Source organism: Bison bison, unplaced genomic scaffold (genome assembly GCF_000754665.1).
Source record: "Bison bison bison isolate TAMUID 2011002044 unplaced genomic scaffold, Bison_UMD1.0 scf7180017864291, whole genome shotgun sequence".
NCBI lineage: Eukaryota > Metazoa > Chordata > Mammalia > Artiodactyla > Bovidae > Bison > Bison bison.
Window position 1 is genome coordinate 12,057,426 of NW_011494863.1, and position 18,614 is coordinate 12,076,039.

Consider the following 18,614-nt stretch of genomic DNA (forward strand, 5'->3'; position numbering starts at 1 on the left):
TGAACCCATTACCCCTGCAGTGAAAGCATGGTGTCCTAACCACCGGACTGTCAGGGAATTCCCTTCTTTGTTTTATGTTATTTTTATTAGTCCTTTTTAATTTCCTCTCTACTAGTCTAAAAGATACCCATTCTTGGTTTAAGTGAACTTAAACACCACACTGACTTGTAGGAGGTAGGTGTAGGTACTGTAAATATTGTCTGTATTTCACAGATGATAAAAATGGGGAAAGGTAAATAATCTGAACAAACGTCACAGAGCCAGTAAGATTTGGAGCTAGGATTTAAATCCAAGTGCTGTGATTCCAGATCTCATGCTTTAGAATAAACAATTACTTGCTTACTATCTTGAATTGGCTCCACCTATATCCAGTTAAAAAATTTTTTAACTCTAGAAAAAAAAGAACAGTGTAAAGATACCAGTTACTGATCCTACTGTTCCTCTCCTCAGAGCCAACTAGTTTCTCATGTATAGCTGATGAGCATAAAAAGTATACACATACATCATCTTTCTTTTTCACAGTAACACAAAAGAGAACATTTTATATTCTTCTGCCTTTTCCACCAAATCTATCTCACAAATTATATACCAACACACACAGAGGTATCTCTGTGTCTTAATAATTCTGTAACTTATTTAACCAGACCCAAATTGATAAATGCTTCCACAATTTTGCTACTACAAATAACACAGCAATGAGTAATCTTGTATGGAAATCACTTCCCACATGCATATATATATATCTGTAGGATAATTTCCTAAAAGTGCATTTGTTATTTTGATGGATATTGCCAAATTGCTAACTTCTGCCAATCTGATGATTATGAAATGGTTTCTCATTGCAGTTTTAATGTACACTTCCCGATTACTGTACATGTTTGAGTATCTCTCCTCTTTACTGGCAACTGGGATTCCGTCTGCCATAACTGGCACATTAGTATCTACTTGTCAATTTTATAATGGGGTATTATCTTTTCCTTACTGATTTGTTATACTTCTTCATATATTCTGGATACTAATTCTCTGTCAATTACATACTTTACAAATTACTCTTCTCAGTCTGTGATCTCTCTTTTTATTTCTTTATGGGTTTTCCTTGTAATGGGGGTACAAATTTTAATGTGTCAAATATGTAATTTTATCCTTTATGGTTTATCTTACTTATGGACTACTTACTTCCTTAACCAGAAGCCATAAAGCCATATTTCCTTCTAGAAATATTGCTCTTCATATTTACTCTTTAAAGGTTTCAAGGTTCCTAAAATTGACTTCTGTGTATCATGTACGTTAGAGGCCCCATTTTTTTTTTTTTCCACAGAATCATTTGAGATGGTTTCACAAGCTATTCTTTCCCCAGTGACTTGAAAGGCCATTACTTGGTAAAATCAAGTTTCCTGACATGCATAAGTCTATTTCTGCTTTCTCTATTCTGTTTCAACAGTCTATAAATCTAACATAAACAAATATTTTTTGTATGTGTGTATATATGTATATATTCCCTCTTTTCTTACATAAAAAGTTATGTGCCTGTTATACACCCTGTTTTTTTGCATTTATAAATACATCCCATGTTATGACATTATTTCTTATAGATCTACAGTACTCATTGGGTAGATGTATCCTAATCTCGGTCGGAGAAGGCAATGGCACCCCACTCCAGTACTCTTGCCTGGAAAATCCCATGGGCGGAGGAGCCTGGTAGGCTGCAGTCCATGGGGTCACTAAGAGTCGGGCACGACTGAGTGACTTCACTTTCACTTTTCACTTTCATGCATTGGAGAAGGAAATGGCAACCCACTCCAGTGTTCTTGCCTGGAGAATCCCAGAGACGGGGGAGCCTGGTGGGCTGCCGTCTATGGGGTCGCACAGAGTTGGACACGACTGAAGTGACTTAGCAGCAGTAGCAGCATCCTAATCTCGACATATTTTGGTTTGTATTTGTAGAGGTGTATCTCCAGGGAGGTTGATGGGTCAATACAATATTGATTTTTTGCCTGCTGGATCTGTCCATTTCTGAGAGACAGGTGTTGAAGTCTCCAATTATGATGGTGGATTCATCTATTTCTCCTTATAGCTCTATCAGATTTTGCCTCACATGGTTTGACACGCGATTGTTGGGCAAATGTACATTAAGAATGGTTATATCTTCTTGGAGAACTGACCTCTTTATCATTATGTAATATTCTTCTTTAGCCCTGGTAACTGTCCTTACTTTGGAGTCTGCTCTGTCTAAAATGAATATGGCTACTCTTGATTTCTTTTGATTAGTATTAGCATGGTGTATTTTCTTCTTTCCTCTGATCCCTTCCTTCCTCTATCTCTCCCTTCTTTCTTTCTTTCTATGCTTTGTTTGAATCAGGAATTAAAGTCTATATACTGTATTTGTTTGGTTGATAGGCCTGTCTCTTCTAATCTAATGCTGTGTTATTTGATAATAGCAGCTATTAGTCACATGTCATTATTTAAATGAATTTCATCTTAGAAAGACTCAGGACCCACAGCTGCACTACTGTATTTCAAGTGCTCAGTAGGCTACATATGACTTGTGGCTAACATGCTGGACTGTAGAGATAAGGGACATTTCCATCACTACAAAAAGTTCTGTTGGATGGTATGGATCTAAAATGTTTCCTTTCCCTTTTTTGGGTATTTTTTCTTTTACAGGATTTTTTCTATTAACTGAAGAGACTGATGTTTCATAGATTCCCAGAGCCTAGATTTGCTTATTTTTCTTTCTTGCTTTTCTTTTAAATTGATTTTTAAAAATCAGTCCTTTTTGTTTCCTCCCTACTCTCCTAAAAGCTTTATATTCTTTCAGTATTCTTTTAGGGGTTAGCAGTATGAACTTAACCTTCAGATACCCCAGCTTCCACTTTTGTAAAATAAGGCTAACAACAGTACTTACCTTACTGAGTTAGGGGCTTTAAGCTTATCTTGAAAGCTTTAAAACAGTGCCTGCACACTGGAACATTCTCTATAAACATTTTCTAGTTACTACTTTCCAGAGGTTTTGATACTGACCAGATCCCAAGTGCATTTATTTTTGCTTTTCTCTTACAAAATGACAACTCTACAGAGAGGAATACTTACTCGGCAGCGCAGGGACCTTTTGATCAGAAGATGCTTATGACGAGGATAGAGCTGTGAAGCACAGACTGGCTGGAAGTCAGGCTGTAAGAGGCGCTGCTGAAGGGTGGTCACTAGCATGAAAGGCAGAAACCACGCTTAGTTTAAGTGACTCGCTCAAAATCAGATGTATATGTGATAACTACACAAAATAACACTGCCTTTGTGACCAGCACTCTTCAAAAAAAAATATGGAAATTTGACAGACATTTCTTCAAATGATTACCTCTATCTTATTTTCTGCATGATTCATTTTAGTACTAACAACTATACCATTAAAAATCTCAAATCAAAAATAAAAATCACAAGGCATAGAAGTAACAAAAACAGAATTAGATGTAAAATAGAAACAAAGTAGAATCATGTATAAAATTACCCTCTGTTAAATTTACTGGTCTCGTATAATAGTCTTCAGGTAGAGGTTCCACTTCATCTACAGCCTGAGCTGGCTCAATCTTTATCTCCTTTTGGTCCTCTCCTTCTTTAAGGCTAAAAGATAAAAGCAGTCATTTCTCAAGGGTCCACCTAAAAGTCCATGATACCGCTAACTGAAGTACTCCTCTATTGTAGAATATTCTTTCTGGCTAGGTTTTTCCTAAATATGAGCATCTTCTTCCCCACTGGCAACTGTTACTTTAAAACCACATTCCTTCAACATGCATTCTGATACTAGCTTTTTCCCTCAAAGCCATTTAATGTCCAAACTTACGAAAGTCCAGCAAGGGTACTGATGGTTGTACCAGCTCGTGGTCGCTGAAGCCTGGTTCCAAGACCGTATTTGTCCTAAACAGAGTTAAGAAATTTCTCTTAGAAATTCTATTTGTATATATGTTATGTATCAAATAAAGAATTTGGGGAGGGACAGCATGAGAAGCTCAGGGAATAAGCAAAAAATAAAAAAAGCTAATTTAATAAATGCTTCTTTTAAAGAGAGTAAGTGTAGCCCCACATCATCTTATTCTTAAAATGACAACAAAAGCACCAAACATGGAGACTGAAACTATATTAATACAGTGAAAATGAGCAAAATGTGATTTTTAATCTAAAAATACCTAAGCAATGGCTTAGACCAGAAAACTATGTGAACTATCTAAGACACACGACGAATGTCTTCTTGGAACACCAGTGATCATCTGCTAACTTTAGGGTCAGCAAGAATCATAAAAGAACTTACCACTACATGAATAGTATGTTGCTGTAGGCACCAAAATAGCAGCAGGTTGCAACAGAGACAAAAAAATGCAGGATAAGATACAAGCAAACTCATACAGCAGGCAGGTCATAGGGGAAAGTTGGAAGAGTAACACATTTAATTCCAATTCCTCCCTAAATACACTACTACACATACTGATTATACCACTGGATTGTTCAAAAAAATTCACGGAGACATCATAAAAATCTCTGGCAAATGTGGATGCTTTGCAAGTTGTAATGTTTTATTAAATTCTAAGACATTTTTATATGACTCTTACCAATTCTTAGGGTTTTAATGGCTTAACTAATTCTCAGGCAGAAGCAGTACAAGAATTTATTTAACCATTACAAGTCTCATTCCCTTCAGTGTAAAATGGGAATATACCACCTACTACACAGGACTGCTGTGAGGATTAAGCACAGTAATATGCATAAAGAACTCAGCACTGAGTTTGATACATCACTGCCATTCAAGAAACATTATTTATTAAATGCCAACCTGCTTGGCTCCAAGCAAACACACAAAAAGTAAATTATTCTGGGAGCAAATAAAACTTGGGGGGACAACGGCAAAAACTTCAAACCCTAATTTCTCATTTCTAATTGGTAGTTTACAAACTAGTAAAGAATAACTTTGATCAATAATTTCTATCAAAATTACACCTGTATATATTACTACTTATTTAACCATAAAAAAGCTCAGTATAAAAGTCAGTATTTTTCACATTGGAAAAATACTGGAAGGTGCCAAAAAATTATGATAACTGAAGTCCAGAAATCACTACTACCAGGATGCCAGAGGTGGGTGGACTACATGTGTAACATGAGTAAAATCTACCATTTGTTCATATTCTTCTGACTTTCTGTAATATGCAAAAGCTGTAAATGTGGGTGCCTACAAAACTAATAGTAACCTCTTTAGGAAATAAGAAGATGATAGAGGGGAGTGATGGAGAAAGAAACACAAATGTACTTAAAACTCAAAGAACTCAAACAGACCTAATGATATGGCAAAAGCATACCCATTGGACTTAGACACCTATCACCTAAGGGACCTTTTTTTGCTAGCCATCATTCAGGAATCCAGGGACAATGGCCACTTTCTGAAATGTTCACCACTCTTATGCCATACTGGTCTTGATCAGTGAATTGGAAACTCCTCTTTATACCAAGTTCTCACCGAAAAAGCCAAAGGCATATAGTTTCTACGCCGTGCCAGTTTCTTGCGATCTCGCTCAACCTTCTCCTTCTGAGCAAGCTGCTGGTAATATTCAATCAGTTTGTTCATCTGTAAGAAATCAAAGTATTTGAAACAGCTAACAAGAAGCTTAGGAAATACATCAAGTAAACTGACTAGAGATATAATGAATAGAAAAGACACATTAAAGTGGGCAAGTGTCTCTTCCCAGAAAAGAATCTGTCTTCCTTACATGATCTATTTTCAGAATTGAAATGGAACTTTCAAGTTCAACAACAGAAGAAATGAGCAATGAAAAGGCATGAAAATTCCATGTTCTCTTTTCACTGCTCTTTTACTTCACTGCTTAATTCCCCTCACAACCAATCCTATTTTCCTGGCATGGCCACAGGACCATCTATTTCCAAGTGTGACATTTCATACTCTATTTTCTCGACTCCAACATATATTTTCATTTCAAAAATATAGTTTAATCATAAAAGACATACAACTGTGAAAAGTTCAAGCAATATAGAAATATAAAGAAAAGAAAATTTCTCTTTTATGTCTCATGCCCATGTTCATTCTTCTCCTCACCACAGGTATCCACTACTACAGGTTAGAAATCTTTCTTACACACAGGCACAGGTATGATATATTCTGTATACATTAAAAAATGCAGGCATAGACATAGAATTTTTATATGTGCAAAATAAATATAGATCTTTATATTTTTCATATAAGGGGAAAAAAACTTGCTCTTTTAAAACTTTTTTACTTTATGTGTGAATTTTCCACTCAGTACATATATTAATAGATTCACCTCATTCTTTTTAAAGGTTGCATCTTATTAAATGGTACAGGTGTCCTAAAGGTATTTAACCATTTCCTCTGAGAGCACTTAAATGGTCTCCTGATACCCACTCTTGTTCTATCAAGTCAACAGTAATTATCTTTTAGAAACACTTATCTGATCCTGTCAGCTCTTCTGCTTTAAAGGCTTCTCAAATGCCTTAACTTGGTCCACATAGTTCTGCACAGTTTGACTCCAAATCCTTTTCTCTATTCACCTACCGCAACGCTCCACTATGGCACACTTGCCCACTGGTCTACAACTTGCTCCTTCCACTTACAAGCTCTTTGCCTTGGGTGTTCCTCCACCCTAAATTCTTTCCCTTCTCTGCCTGTTGTCCTCAGATCCTAGTGCAATCCTCAGATGTAGACTTATCTAATTCAAATTCCCTACAATAAATGCTCACACGCACAGCTTCTCTCTCCTTCACATTACTTTGAGTTTTTCCTTTATCTGGGGATTAACTGATTTTGTTTTCCCATCAGTCTTAAACTCTGTGAGAGGAAAGGTCATATAATCCTATTGCTCAGCATGGTCCCTGGCACACAGAATGGAGCATATGCTTGATAACTGCTTGATAACTGAATATACATATTTTCGTGCATAAGTACAAGTATTTCTGTATGTCAGAGTCCAGGAAGTAGATACTGCTGAGAGACCAAGAAAACTGTACTAGTTCACACTGACAATAGTATATGAAAAGGTCCAACTGGATACACTCCCATCCAGGATATTTTCAGTATTTCTAATTTTAGCTGAGGTCATAAGTGAATAATTATTAATTATTATTTAATTTCCAGTTTGACTGTACAACTTCATTTCAATCACATTTCACCATCTTTCTAATACTCTGCTTCCGAGGCAACAAAATCAGTCCTAATTTACACGGCAGAGATCAATTCACTGTGAACTATTAAAGGATGTCTACATCATGATTGCTACTGATTTCAAGAGCATCTTCTAAATTAGTGGTGTTTCCAAGACTTAAGATGTTTATATGCTGATATGTTTACATGTTGATGATATGATATTTCTGAGAACAAATGGACCTTTAACTTAGTTCGTGGGTATATGGAAAACAGAAACATATTATTTCCTTTTTCCAATTCACAAGCATACAGAAATAAAATTACTCTTAGGTTTCTCTATTAACTTAAGTCAGGCTGGAAAAAAACTGTCATTATGATTTAATGTCTTATACGAGAAGCACTTTCTAAGTGTAAAAGACACCAAAACACACACCATGGATTTATAAGCCTAAGCCATATTCACTGATAAAATGGTCTTTTTCCTCATCTTTCCTCATGTCATCCTCTCTCTGATGACCCTTTACTCACCCGTTGTGTGTGAGGATTTTCAGGTTCCTGCCAACCACCACTAGCTGAAAAATAAAGGAATATTAAACAAGGCTTACATAATCTGATTTTATTTTCACAAAAACAGGTCATCTGCAGGCCACAGACTTAAACTTAAAAACATAAAATCACAGAATTTTCAAGAAAGAGTCCTAGAAATTACATAGGCCAGAGTGCTTAGAATTAAATTCTTTATTTAAATATAATGATGGTGATAATAATCACCACCACTAGGACCACCTCTACAACTAATACATGTATAATTTCTCTGCCAGGTATTTGAAATGTATCAAACTTCATTGTATTCTCATAATAACCCTCTGAGGTAGGGACTTTCATTATTAGTCTCATTTTACAAATGAGGAAATTGAAGCTCAGAGAGTTAAATAACTTGCCCAAAGTCAAGGAGATAGTAAGTAATAAAGCCACAATTCAAACGCAGGCAGTCTGACTCCAGAGAATTTGCCCTTACCTATAATATTGTGCAATTTCTATGACCTTGGTTTAGAGAAGAGTTTCTTAACATAAGAAACAAAAGCACAAACAAATCATAAAGGAAAAAATTATTCCAGAAAGCTGAAAGTAAAACCGTAACGAATACTTTCAACAAATGGTACTGTAACAATTTACACAAATTTATAAAAAATTAACCTCAACCCTTAACCTCACAACATTTACAAAATTTGCCATGAAATGGTAATAAACTCACACTTAAAAGCTAAAACATAATATTCCTGGAAGAAAACAAAAGTGAAAATCTTAACAACCTTGGGTTAAGCTAAAGTTTCTCCACTAGGACACAAAAGGACAAATTATATATAAAAAAATTGATAAACTGAACCTCATCAAAATTAAAAATTTGTGTTTTTCAAAAGACGCTGTTGAGAAAATAAAAAGGCAAGCCACAGACTGGGAGATAATATCTGTGAAACATATATTCAACAAAGGGCTTGTATCCACAATATAGAACTCTCATAACTCAACAAAAAGATAAAAGCTTAGTTTAAAAACAGGCAAATAGGCAAAAGATTTGTACGAACACTTCACCAAAAAAAATACATAGATGGCAAATAAGCATATTAAGAAAATGCAACTTAAAACCACAATGAAGTATCACTATACTCACTAGAATGGCCAAAATGAAAAAGACCAACAATACTAATGGTTATTGAGGAAATGGAACTCTCCTCCTTTGCTGGTGAGGACCTGAAACTGTACAGCCTAACTGTACTTAGAGAAACAGTACTCTAACTGTACTTAGAGAAACAGTTTTCAGTCAAGGTAAACAAACACTTAACCCCATGACTCAGCAATTCAATTCCTAGGTAAACACTTGTGAAAAATGAAAATACATATTTACAGTAAAACTTGTAAGCAAAAGTTCATAACCAGTTTTATTCATATGAGCCTCAAACTGGAAAAAATTTCAGTGTCTATCAACTCCAGAATGAATAAACAAAATATGGTATACCCATACAATAGAATACAACTCAAAAAAACCCAGCAAAAACATGAAAGAATCTCAGAAGCACTATACTAAGAGAAAGAAGCCAGACACAAAAGATTAAAACACACCAACTATGTAGACTTCTAAAAAAGGCACAATTACAGTGAAAGAAAGCAAATTAGTTGTAGTCAAGGGCCAGGAGGTGCGGGGAAGGAACTGACTAGGGCATGAGACAACTTTTTTGGGGTGACAGAAATATTCTATATCACCACTGTGGAGGTGGCTATGTGGCTATACATATTTGTCCAAAATCAAAGCATTCTACACTTAAAATTGCTGAGTTTCATTATATGTAAATTATATCTCAATAAAGCTAAGCCAAAAAAGGGAAAAAAAGTAGGAGGTACCATTTCACAACCATGAGTTTGGAAAAACTTGGAAGAAGTCAACAGTACCAAGAGCTGCCAAGGATGTGGAACAGTGAATAGTTCACTCATATATTTGTGGGAGCAAAAATTGGTAAACACGTTTTGGAGAGCTAATGATGTACACATCTTACAACCAGCAATTTTACTTTAAATTATGCAGAGAAATCCTTGCTCCTATGACAGGAAACACATGTAAGAATGATTCTAACAGCACTGTTGTTAGAGGCAAAAAATTGAAAGCAACCTAAACATCCATTCGGAAGAGATTAAAAAAGTAAACTGTGGTTAAGCCAGGCATGAATCACTGACCATCACTACTACACACCACAAACAAACTGGATAGAGAGAAGTTGTAGCAGGATACATAAAACAAGGTTCTATTTGTTTCAAGTTGAGAAACACACTTGCTAATGGCTACATACATTATGTGGAGAACTGCAAAAATATGTAAAGAACTGATGAAAACCTGAATTCAAGACCGATGACCATCTCTCTCTAGGAAACAGAAGGCAGATGGAATGGGAGGAAGGCTATACTGGGCTGACACTGTTTTAGTTCTGTTTAATTTCTTAAGTTGAGTGGTAAGTTGATAAATGTGTATTATTTTTATAAAAATAATTTTTTTCCCAAATAAAAACGACTCCTGTTGAAGGTGATACGGTAACTCCTTGCAGGAAATGGCAGCAGTAACAACCTTTAGTACAATATTTATATTTTAAAAGCTGTTTTACTTAAGGCAAACATGAAAAATAATTATGTGAAAAAAATGTTTCAGTAATTAGAAAAATCTTAAGTTTTACCTAATTGCATTTTTAGAACTGCTGATTGATTCTAAACACAAATTTGAGTGCCATTATGATCTCAATGTAAGTTTTTGCACATTACTGACACAAAGGCTTACTTACAAATAAACAAATAGTTGTAACTAAAGTGGTTTCAGGGCTTCTCAGATACCAATGACATCATGGAAGAAATGAAATTATCTGTACTTCTTAAGAGCTCCGAGTATTCAATTATCACTGTCAAGATACCCTCACAGAAGCTAGATTTCTAGAAATAAGCACAGGCTTTAAATTCTAAAAAATAAATTATCCAATCCTAATGGTTTATAGTTCAAAAAGTATCAAAAAAAGACTTACAGAGTAACAAACTGAGAAATCTATTTGGATATCTAGGTTTTGTTTAATCTGATAAAAACAAACAAAATACAAACATGGAAAAAATACACTTGAATTCACTGAACTAAGTGCCACTTTGAGGTTGTTTTTTACGTTTAACTTAAATTCATGAACAAATTTAAACAATTTACTTGCTACACTGACATTAAGACACAAATATTTACTGACAATCTAAAAAGATGGTACAGAAACTTTCCAATATAAATATCATATTTCAGGAAATACCTACCCACCAACAAACACTTTAAGAAACTTGTTTGTTAAGTTTTTGTTTTTGAAGAATGTTTTATCAATATAATGTATGAAATTAGGAAAACAACCAAGAGCTCAGGCATTCTACACCAAAGCACAAACTCGAGAAAATCAAGAATTAAGTTTTAAGAACAGAGTTGAATCTGAAAGAACTTCACCCATTTTTACTACCAAATTATATAAGAAACTATAGGAAATTTTTACCTAATGTCCATCTTTATTTGAGTTACATCAAATAACATAGTAACTTTTTAATTGGCTTCCTCATGTATTAGTAAGCTGACTATTTTTCAAACTTTAAACATCTTGTATTGGGGTACAGCCAACTAACAGTGCTGTGGCAGTTTCAGGTGAACAGCGAAGCGACTCAGCCATACATACACATGGACCCATTCTCCTCCAAACCTCCCTCTCATTCAGGCTAGCACGTAACACTGAGTTCCATGTGCTATACAACAGGTCCTTGTTGGTAAGTTGACATTTTTAATGAAAACCTAAAAATGGTAATTTTTAATAAGTCTAAAAAATGTTTAGAAACTTAATGAAATTTCAGAAAGAAAAAAGACAATGGAGAGTTAGCAGTGCTACTGTTTATATAAAAAACAAATAGCAACTCAAGATTCTGAACTGACTGTAATAAAGAGTGTGTATCTGTTATTAACCATGGAGTACAGAAAATGAAAAAATAAAGGAAGTTTCCTAGTAAAGATTAAGTGCAACCTCTGCTTTGAAACACAAAAATGATGGAAAGGTAATTAACATTTTAGACTGTCTTTAGGTCCAAACACACATGACTTTTCTGTATCACTTATGATATATATAGATGTCTCTTTAAGCATGTGTTTGAATGTTCCAGGACATGGAATTTTTGGGTAAAAGAATAAAAGCAATTTAAAAGTTTAATAAATGTCAAACTGCTATCTAAGGTGGTAGCAGACAAACGATTTTCCTATATTTCTGTCATACTACCAGATTTTAAAAATTTTGCCAAATCAATGGATTAAGTTTTAATATGCATTTTCCTGATTACTAGTAAAACTGAAACATATCCTTTTGCATATTTATTGACTTAAAAGAAATCATCTCACCAAGTTGTGTGCAAAAAAATAAATTCCAATGATCTGTGCACATTCTGGTTATTGAACATTTTTATTTCCATTTCTGAGGGCTGCTGTTCATATTGACATTTTTTTTTTCTCTTGGGTAGCTTCCCTATTGATTTATAAGGGTTCCTTATTTTTGCTTATTTATCTGTAGTCTGTTAAATATGATATAAGATTGGCCACTTTAATCTTTGAAGTTTGTTCATGGTGTATTTCACCATCAGCAGCAATTATTTTTTATGAAGAACATTAATCTTTTGATTGTAAAAAAAACATGTCAGATATATAAATGCTATTTTACCAACCTTAAGAATACCCAGTTTCCAATGAAATATGAGAATTTGGGAACATAGAAGATTTAGTGGCAAAATACTCTGAATTTATCACCTACCTCCCAACAAGTAACAGAATTCATGATTTGTGTGCAATTACAACTCTGCTGATTTCACAAAATCTCATGCTGAAGTCCACCTCACTCACCCACAGATTTATCTGCCATGCCCACATCTCTAGACGTCCAGCGACAAAATCCACAGGCCAAATAGTAGGCTTTCTTCATGGTGGTCTTGGCTGGGTCATCTGGAAGCTGTGTAGAGATGCTTGTTGCCCGAGTGGAGAGGGTGTGCATACAGCCAGGACAGTCAAAGCAGTTGGCACATCTAGAATACAACAAACAACCACTGATTCATTCAGCAAATATTTACCAAGCATCTACTACGTCAAGACATTGTTCTATATGTCAGGAATTCAAGAGAGAAATATAAGGGTGGCTCCCAAACAAAAAGAAATCAAAAAGTACTCTGAAGAGACTTTTATAAACTGTTTTAAAATTTCAAAAACATTACATGCTAATTATTTTTTAAAACGTGTCATCATCACCAAAGTTCCTGATAACTACAGCATGACCCAAGCCTATTTCACAGAGGGAATCACTGTTAACAGTCTGGAGTTAACTTTTAGACTCTTCTTAAGCTCGCACAGACCACAAAGATTCTGTGGACAAAGAAACGTCACAGCTTATGACTTTAGAGAGGACAGACCAATTGAACAATGGAAAACTGAGAGGCAACAATTCAATAAGCTGTGAAATTGGGTTTGGAAAATAACTGCTTGTTTGCTGTGCCAGAGAGCTGAAACAGATACCAAATAATGCTACCAAGGTGAAATGGTTCAGAAGGGTGGCATTTTCAGGGCTTTCTGCTCTCTTCAGGCATTACTTTTCCTAGTGAACCAGTCAACATTCCCCTACAGCGGCCCCCATGCCTTTCTGTTTTTCTAGTACAAAGTTTTCTACTTTTCTACCATCTGAGATGATCAAGACTGTACCTTCAGTCATAGACTTGCTCTGAAGTTCCATAACTCCAATTTTCTGTGATATTTTGCTACTGGACAATATTCTCAAGTAAGAATAATAATAGTACCTACCTTAAAGGGATACTTTGAGGATTAAATGATAAAATAAAGGTATGGATGGCATACAAAGCTGGTTTATATGGACCTGTTTCTCCAGGACAGGAAGGACAAATAGTAGTTTATATCCATGGAGGTACAAGGTGTGACTGGTTGCAAAGGACTTCCACACCATGCTAAAAACCAAAATGGCACCAGTAACAATGAGCATATCTACTACTCAGATCTTGATTTTTAATACCAATCTCTAGTAAAAGGCCCAAGGGCTCCTTGGAGAAATGGCTCTGGGACAGAAAATATAGGTAAGCCTGGGGTAAGTAGGAAATTTCTCAAACAACTGAATAACGCTTCACTCCCCCTCAATGCCATAAAATGATGGGGGTACGCCAAAGGGAGACAGAAGTCTACTAAAAGAGGGTTATAATGGCCAAAGCTGGAACAACCTGAGTTAAAAAAAAATAGTAGTATTGGAGTATAACCTGAAGTATACAAAAATATTCACAAGTCCACACTGCTTTAAGTAAATGATTAAATAAATAAAAAAGAAAAAAGAGAAAAATCTTCCATGTAAAAGAATTCCAAATAATTCATGGAGATAGCTCTTATGGAAGGGAAGCATAGCTCGCTACTAGTTAAATGTGGGCTGTATTAGTACATTTCCTTCCCGAGTATGGTATGGAAAAGGAAAAGGGGATTAAAAAAAAGGTAACTTTACATCAGAATAATCTGACAAACAATAGCTCAAGCCAAGTAATCAAGGTTAACATCTACAGTGAAAAGTCATATTGGTGGTATACACCCCTGGTATGACGTGGTGAGAGATACACTTTACCTATGTGATCCTCGTCCCCGTAACACATTCTCTCAGATGATGACAAAAGCATCAGACAACTTCCAATCAAGGGACATTCTACAAAATATCTTACCAGTACTCCTCAAAACCAAGGAAAGTCTAACAAAACTTCACAGCAAGAGGGGCCTAAAGAGATATGACTATTAAATACAATGTGGGTATCCTGAATAGGATCCTAGAACAAAAAAATGAGATTAGGAGAAAAATTGAGGAAATCTAAATTTAATAATAATGCTACCAATAATATTCATTAATTGAGACAAATAATACCATACTAATATATGACATTTACAACAGGGGAGACACGGTGAGGATTAAAGGGAATTCTCTGTATCATCTTCACAATAATCTTAAGTCCAAAACTGTTATAAAATACAATTTATTTTTTTTTTAAATGCAAGAGTCACCTTTGGCAAAAAAAATGATGCTAAAAAAAGAAAAACAGCTAATTTCATGTGTTTTCTTACCAGCTATTAAAATATAGCTGTGGAAAATAGGAAAAATGGATCCCAGTCTTACCTGTTCTTTTTTAGTTTGGCTTCAGCCGATGGCATATTTTCTAAACAACTGGGACAATAATGGGAGTCCACCTAGAATGAAACAAGAAATCAAAAAATCATCTTGGCTTGTGTATATACCTGTAACAAATAGTGAAATTTAAAATAAATTATTCTGCAGCAGCAGGTAGAGACCATCGTTGTGGCAAAGAACTTGGACTGTTTCCAGCATAGGGTTTATTCTTATAAAAATCACCTGTTTTTTTCTTAACCTCTGAATTTCCTGAAATCCTTTTATTTTTCTTTTCTGAATTTTCCTATTCCCTTTCACCAGGGTTTTATGTATTAGACATGTTAAACTATGTTTATGTTAAAGAAGACTCTATGATAATCTAAATAGATTAACACATAATCCAATTTATGAAGCTGTGATCAAATATCCTTTTATCTAATCTAGCTTTATGGGACTGCAATAACTGGACTGCACTTTAATAGTTAAGAGAGATTTTAAAAGTTCTCTAGTTACTGATATATTTATTACATGTTCACTGAAGAAAAGCATAAACTAACAGTTACAAAGTCACCTATAGCCAACCAACTAGAGATTTTTAAATGGCAAATTAAACTACTAAGTTAACAAGATAGTCTTATTGTATTTAGCTCGAAAACATAGTATAAAAATTAAATTCACTGATAAAGTTGCTGCTCAAATAGTCACCAGGAACACAAATACAGTACTGTTAACTTATATTTGCACTTATCATAAAAGGCAAAATGTAATTCATTTCTTTTTGTTCCTTTCTGAATTATGCTCCTCCCTTCAAGTGCAGCTCCAATTTCAGGCTCCCCATTAGAACTTTCTGGACTGCTTCAGCCCTCATTGGCATCATCCTTCCCCAAACCCTAATGGCTTCTGTTTCACAGGTGCACACCAGTCCATAAAAGATACAGTCACAGACTGAATGTCCTAGCTGATGGTGTCCTTACAGATTATGAAAACTAGCTCCCTACTGATCACCAAATGAGAATCTAATCAGTAAATTCTGGAGGTGAAGCTGGACAGGGAGGCATCATAGAGACAAAGGACCTGCCAAAGGGATAAGCATACAAAGTGCTAATAGAGAAAAATAAATGCTGTATATAATACAGCATTGATTTTTCTTTTTCCCTTGTGTTATTTAACTGCTTTTTCTGACTATTCTGAATAGTATGGAAAATATTCTCAATAAAATTGTAATTAATAATGTGTAAAATGGCTTATAGTATAGGACATATTCTCATAAGCATTTTTAACAGTCCAGGGATCCTGACTGAAGTCCACTGAATCAGGCTGCTTGGTTTCAAATCCTGGTCCTTCCTTCCTTCCTCAAATTTCTGGCTGTGTGACATAATGCAAACATTATGTGTGTTTCTTTAACTGTGAAGTACAAGAGTCATCAGTCACTTCTGTCCTGTCCGACCCTTTGCGACCCCTGGGCTGTAACCCACCAGGCTCCTCTGTCCATGGGATTCTCCAGGTAAGAATACTTAAATCGGTTGTCATGCCCTCCGCTAGAGGATCTTCCCCATCCGGGTATCGAACTAGCGTCTCCTGCATTGCAGGCGGATTCTTTACAGACTGAGCCACCATGAAACCCCTTATAACGGTAAAGTGGTTTTTTAAAAAAAGGTATTTATTCTGTTGGTTTGTAGAATGATTAAAGAAGATTATGTAAAGCACATGGCATACAGAAAGTACTGAATAAGCAGAAACTATGTATTATTAATACTAATCAGCTTTTCCTTCAGGAGCCTGCAAGTAACTCAAGAGCAGGATTTATGTCTTAACCCGTCTTTTAATCCCCAAAGCTTACTGAATGAACACGTGCCAAGTGCTGCAGACGTTTTGGGGATTTGTTATTCGTTGATGATTTTTCCCTCCCCAGGGTGGGGTCTTCTACATTCTGAGCAATCCCACCTCCAAAGCCCACTTGTATCAGTGAAGGACAGAAATGTACCCCCAGGAGGAGCGCCATAAATATAATACTTTGAGCTTCTTAAACAAGAGATCCGATTCTAAACGCTTTTCTCTCAGCTCACTCCATCCCAACCCTCTTCTCTGCAGCAGGCCGTGGGCTGGGCCAGGAAACAGAACAAGGCAGTCAGAAGGCGGGGTTTCTGCCCAAGGAGGGACAGGCAGAACTTCCAGGATAGGAGGCGCTTGGATGAGAATGACCGCACTTTCCCACTACCTCAATCAATCCTGGGAAGACCGTATCTCGCCCCTCAAGGGGCCTTAACTAAGCACCCCCACATCTTTCCCCCCCCCACAACCTGCCCAATTACCAACCCCCCTAGCAGATGGCCAGGGTCCCCAAAGTCTAGTTTGTCCAATCAGAAGACGCGCTAGAACAGAAAGGCCGCTCAGCCCCACCCAAGGCCGCTCCTCCTTTCCAAGTGACAAATTATAAGCAAATTAAATCACAGACAAAACTGAGTGACAGAAGACAAAGCCAATCAGCATGCCAGGAAAATGACTACCCGCCTCCAACTGCCAGAACTTCCCCGCTGGTCGCGGTGACTAGGGGGAACGCCTCCCCCATCCCCCAACACACACACTCTTCACGGGACGACTGCATTACCTCGTGAGACACACATTCCAGCGACCGCAGATCGCTACAATAGCGGCAGAAGTAAAGCTGCGACAGCGGGGCCCGAACCTTCTTTTCTCCCTGGACTAGATAGAGAACCCGCTCCGATTGCAGCAAGGACGCCATCTTGTGGGGGAGGAGTCAACGACGCTCCCGTCGCATCACGTGACCCGAGGGCCGGCGTTTTCCTAGCTTCCTTCCTTACGTATTTCAACGTAGACTTTGACGTAAGCTTTCCGAGCAAGTGGGGCTTTGCGCAGGACGAAAGTCAAAATGCGCATGCTCAGCTGGGATACCAGCTTTCTACCCCAGGTTGGGGCCTGTCCTCCAAACTTCGGCTCCCCAAGCTCGTCCCCCTCCGGCATTTTTGTGAGTGTCAACCGCCCGGACGGAGCTCAGACCGTTGTTTTGCTAGATGTGGAATCGCAGATCAAATCCAGACAGACTCAGTACTGTTCTTTCCTTCATTTCTAACAGGAAGGTTGCTCTTTTATTTAAAACTCTCCCGCTCTCACTTTGCAAACAAATCTCCAGAAGTTAGATGGAGGGTTTCTGAGACAGAGTTTCTTGGAAACTAGAAACTTAAGAGTGCACACCAGCACTTCCCCTCCGACAATCTTACAATTGACCTATAGGAAACTTTCACAGATACTATCTCCTTTGTAGTTTCTTAGCTCAAGCTCTTGCATGCAGAAGCTGTATCTCATTTCCTGGTTTTCCATATTTAGCATTAGAACCAAGTCTATATTGTGGATGTTAATGAAGCAATGAAATCAATGAATAGTGTTGCTAGGTGTCATTTACATTTTTCCAGTGCATGCATTAAGGCTTAGACATGTAAAATGACCACTTACAGCTAGGCTGGCAGAGACTGGAACCCATGTTACCTGCTTCAGTTTATTGCTTTTCTCTTTGTACTAGAATTGAAAGTGAAAGTCGCTCAGTAGGGTCCAGCTCTTTGCAACCCCATGGACTATACCCATGAAATTCTCCAGGCCAGAATACTGGAATGGGTAGCCTTTTCCTTCTCCAGGGGATCTTCCCAATCCAGGGATTGAACCCAGATCTCCTGCATTGCAGGTGGATTCTTTACCAGCTAAGCCACAAGGGA

General features: G+C 36.7%; 1 protein-coding gene across 1 annotated transcript in view; it reads right to left on the reverse strand.

Moving 5' to 3' along the window:
• The window catches only part of DCTN4 (dynactin 4 (p62)), a 31,219-nt gene extending 13,538 nt beyond the window's left edge, over positions 1-17,681 (reverse strand). The window contains exons 1-8 of the mRNA XM_010850582.1: positions 17,495-17,681; positions 14,896-14,966; positions 12,594-12,772; positions 7,688-7,731; positions 5,501-5,608; positions 3,836-3,909; positions 3,503-3,615; positions 3,091-3,200 (exon numbers count right to left, since the gene is read on the reverse strand). Of these exons, the coding sequence (XP_010848884.1) occupies positions 3,091-3,200; positions 3,503-3,615; positions 3,836-3,909; positions 5,501-5,608; positions 7,688-7,731; positions 12,594-12,772; positions 14,896-14,966; positions 17,495-17,629 (834 nt within the window). The 5' untranslated portion in view covers positions 17,630-17,681. The remainder of the gene's footprint in view (positions 1-3,090; positions 3,201-3,502; positions 3,616-3,835; positions 3,910-5,500; positions 5,609-7,687; positions 7,732-12,593; positions 12,773-14,895; positions 14,967-17,494) is intronic.
• Between the last annotated feature and the right edge of the window lie 933 nt (positions 17,682-18,614).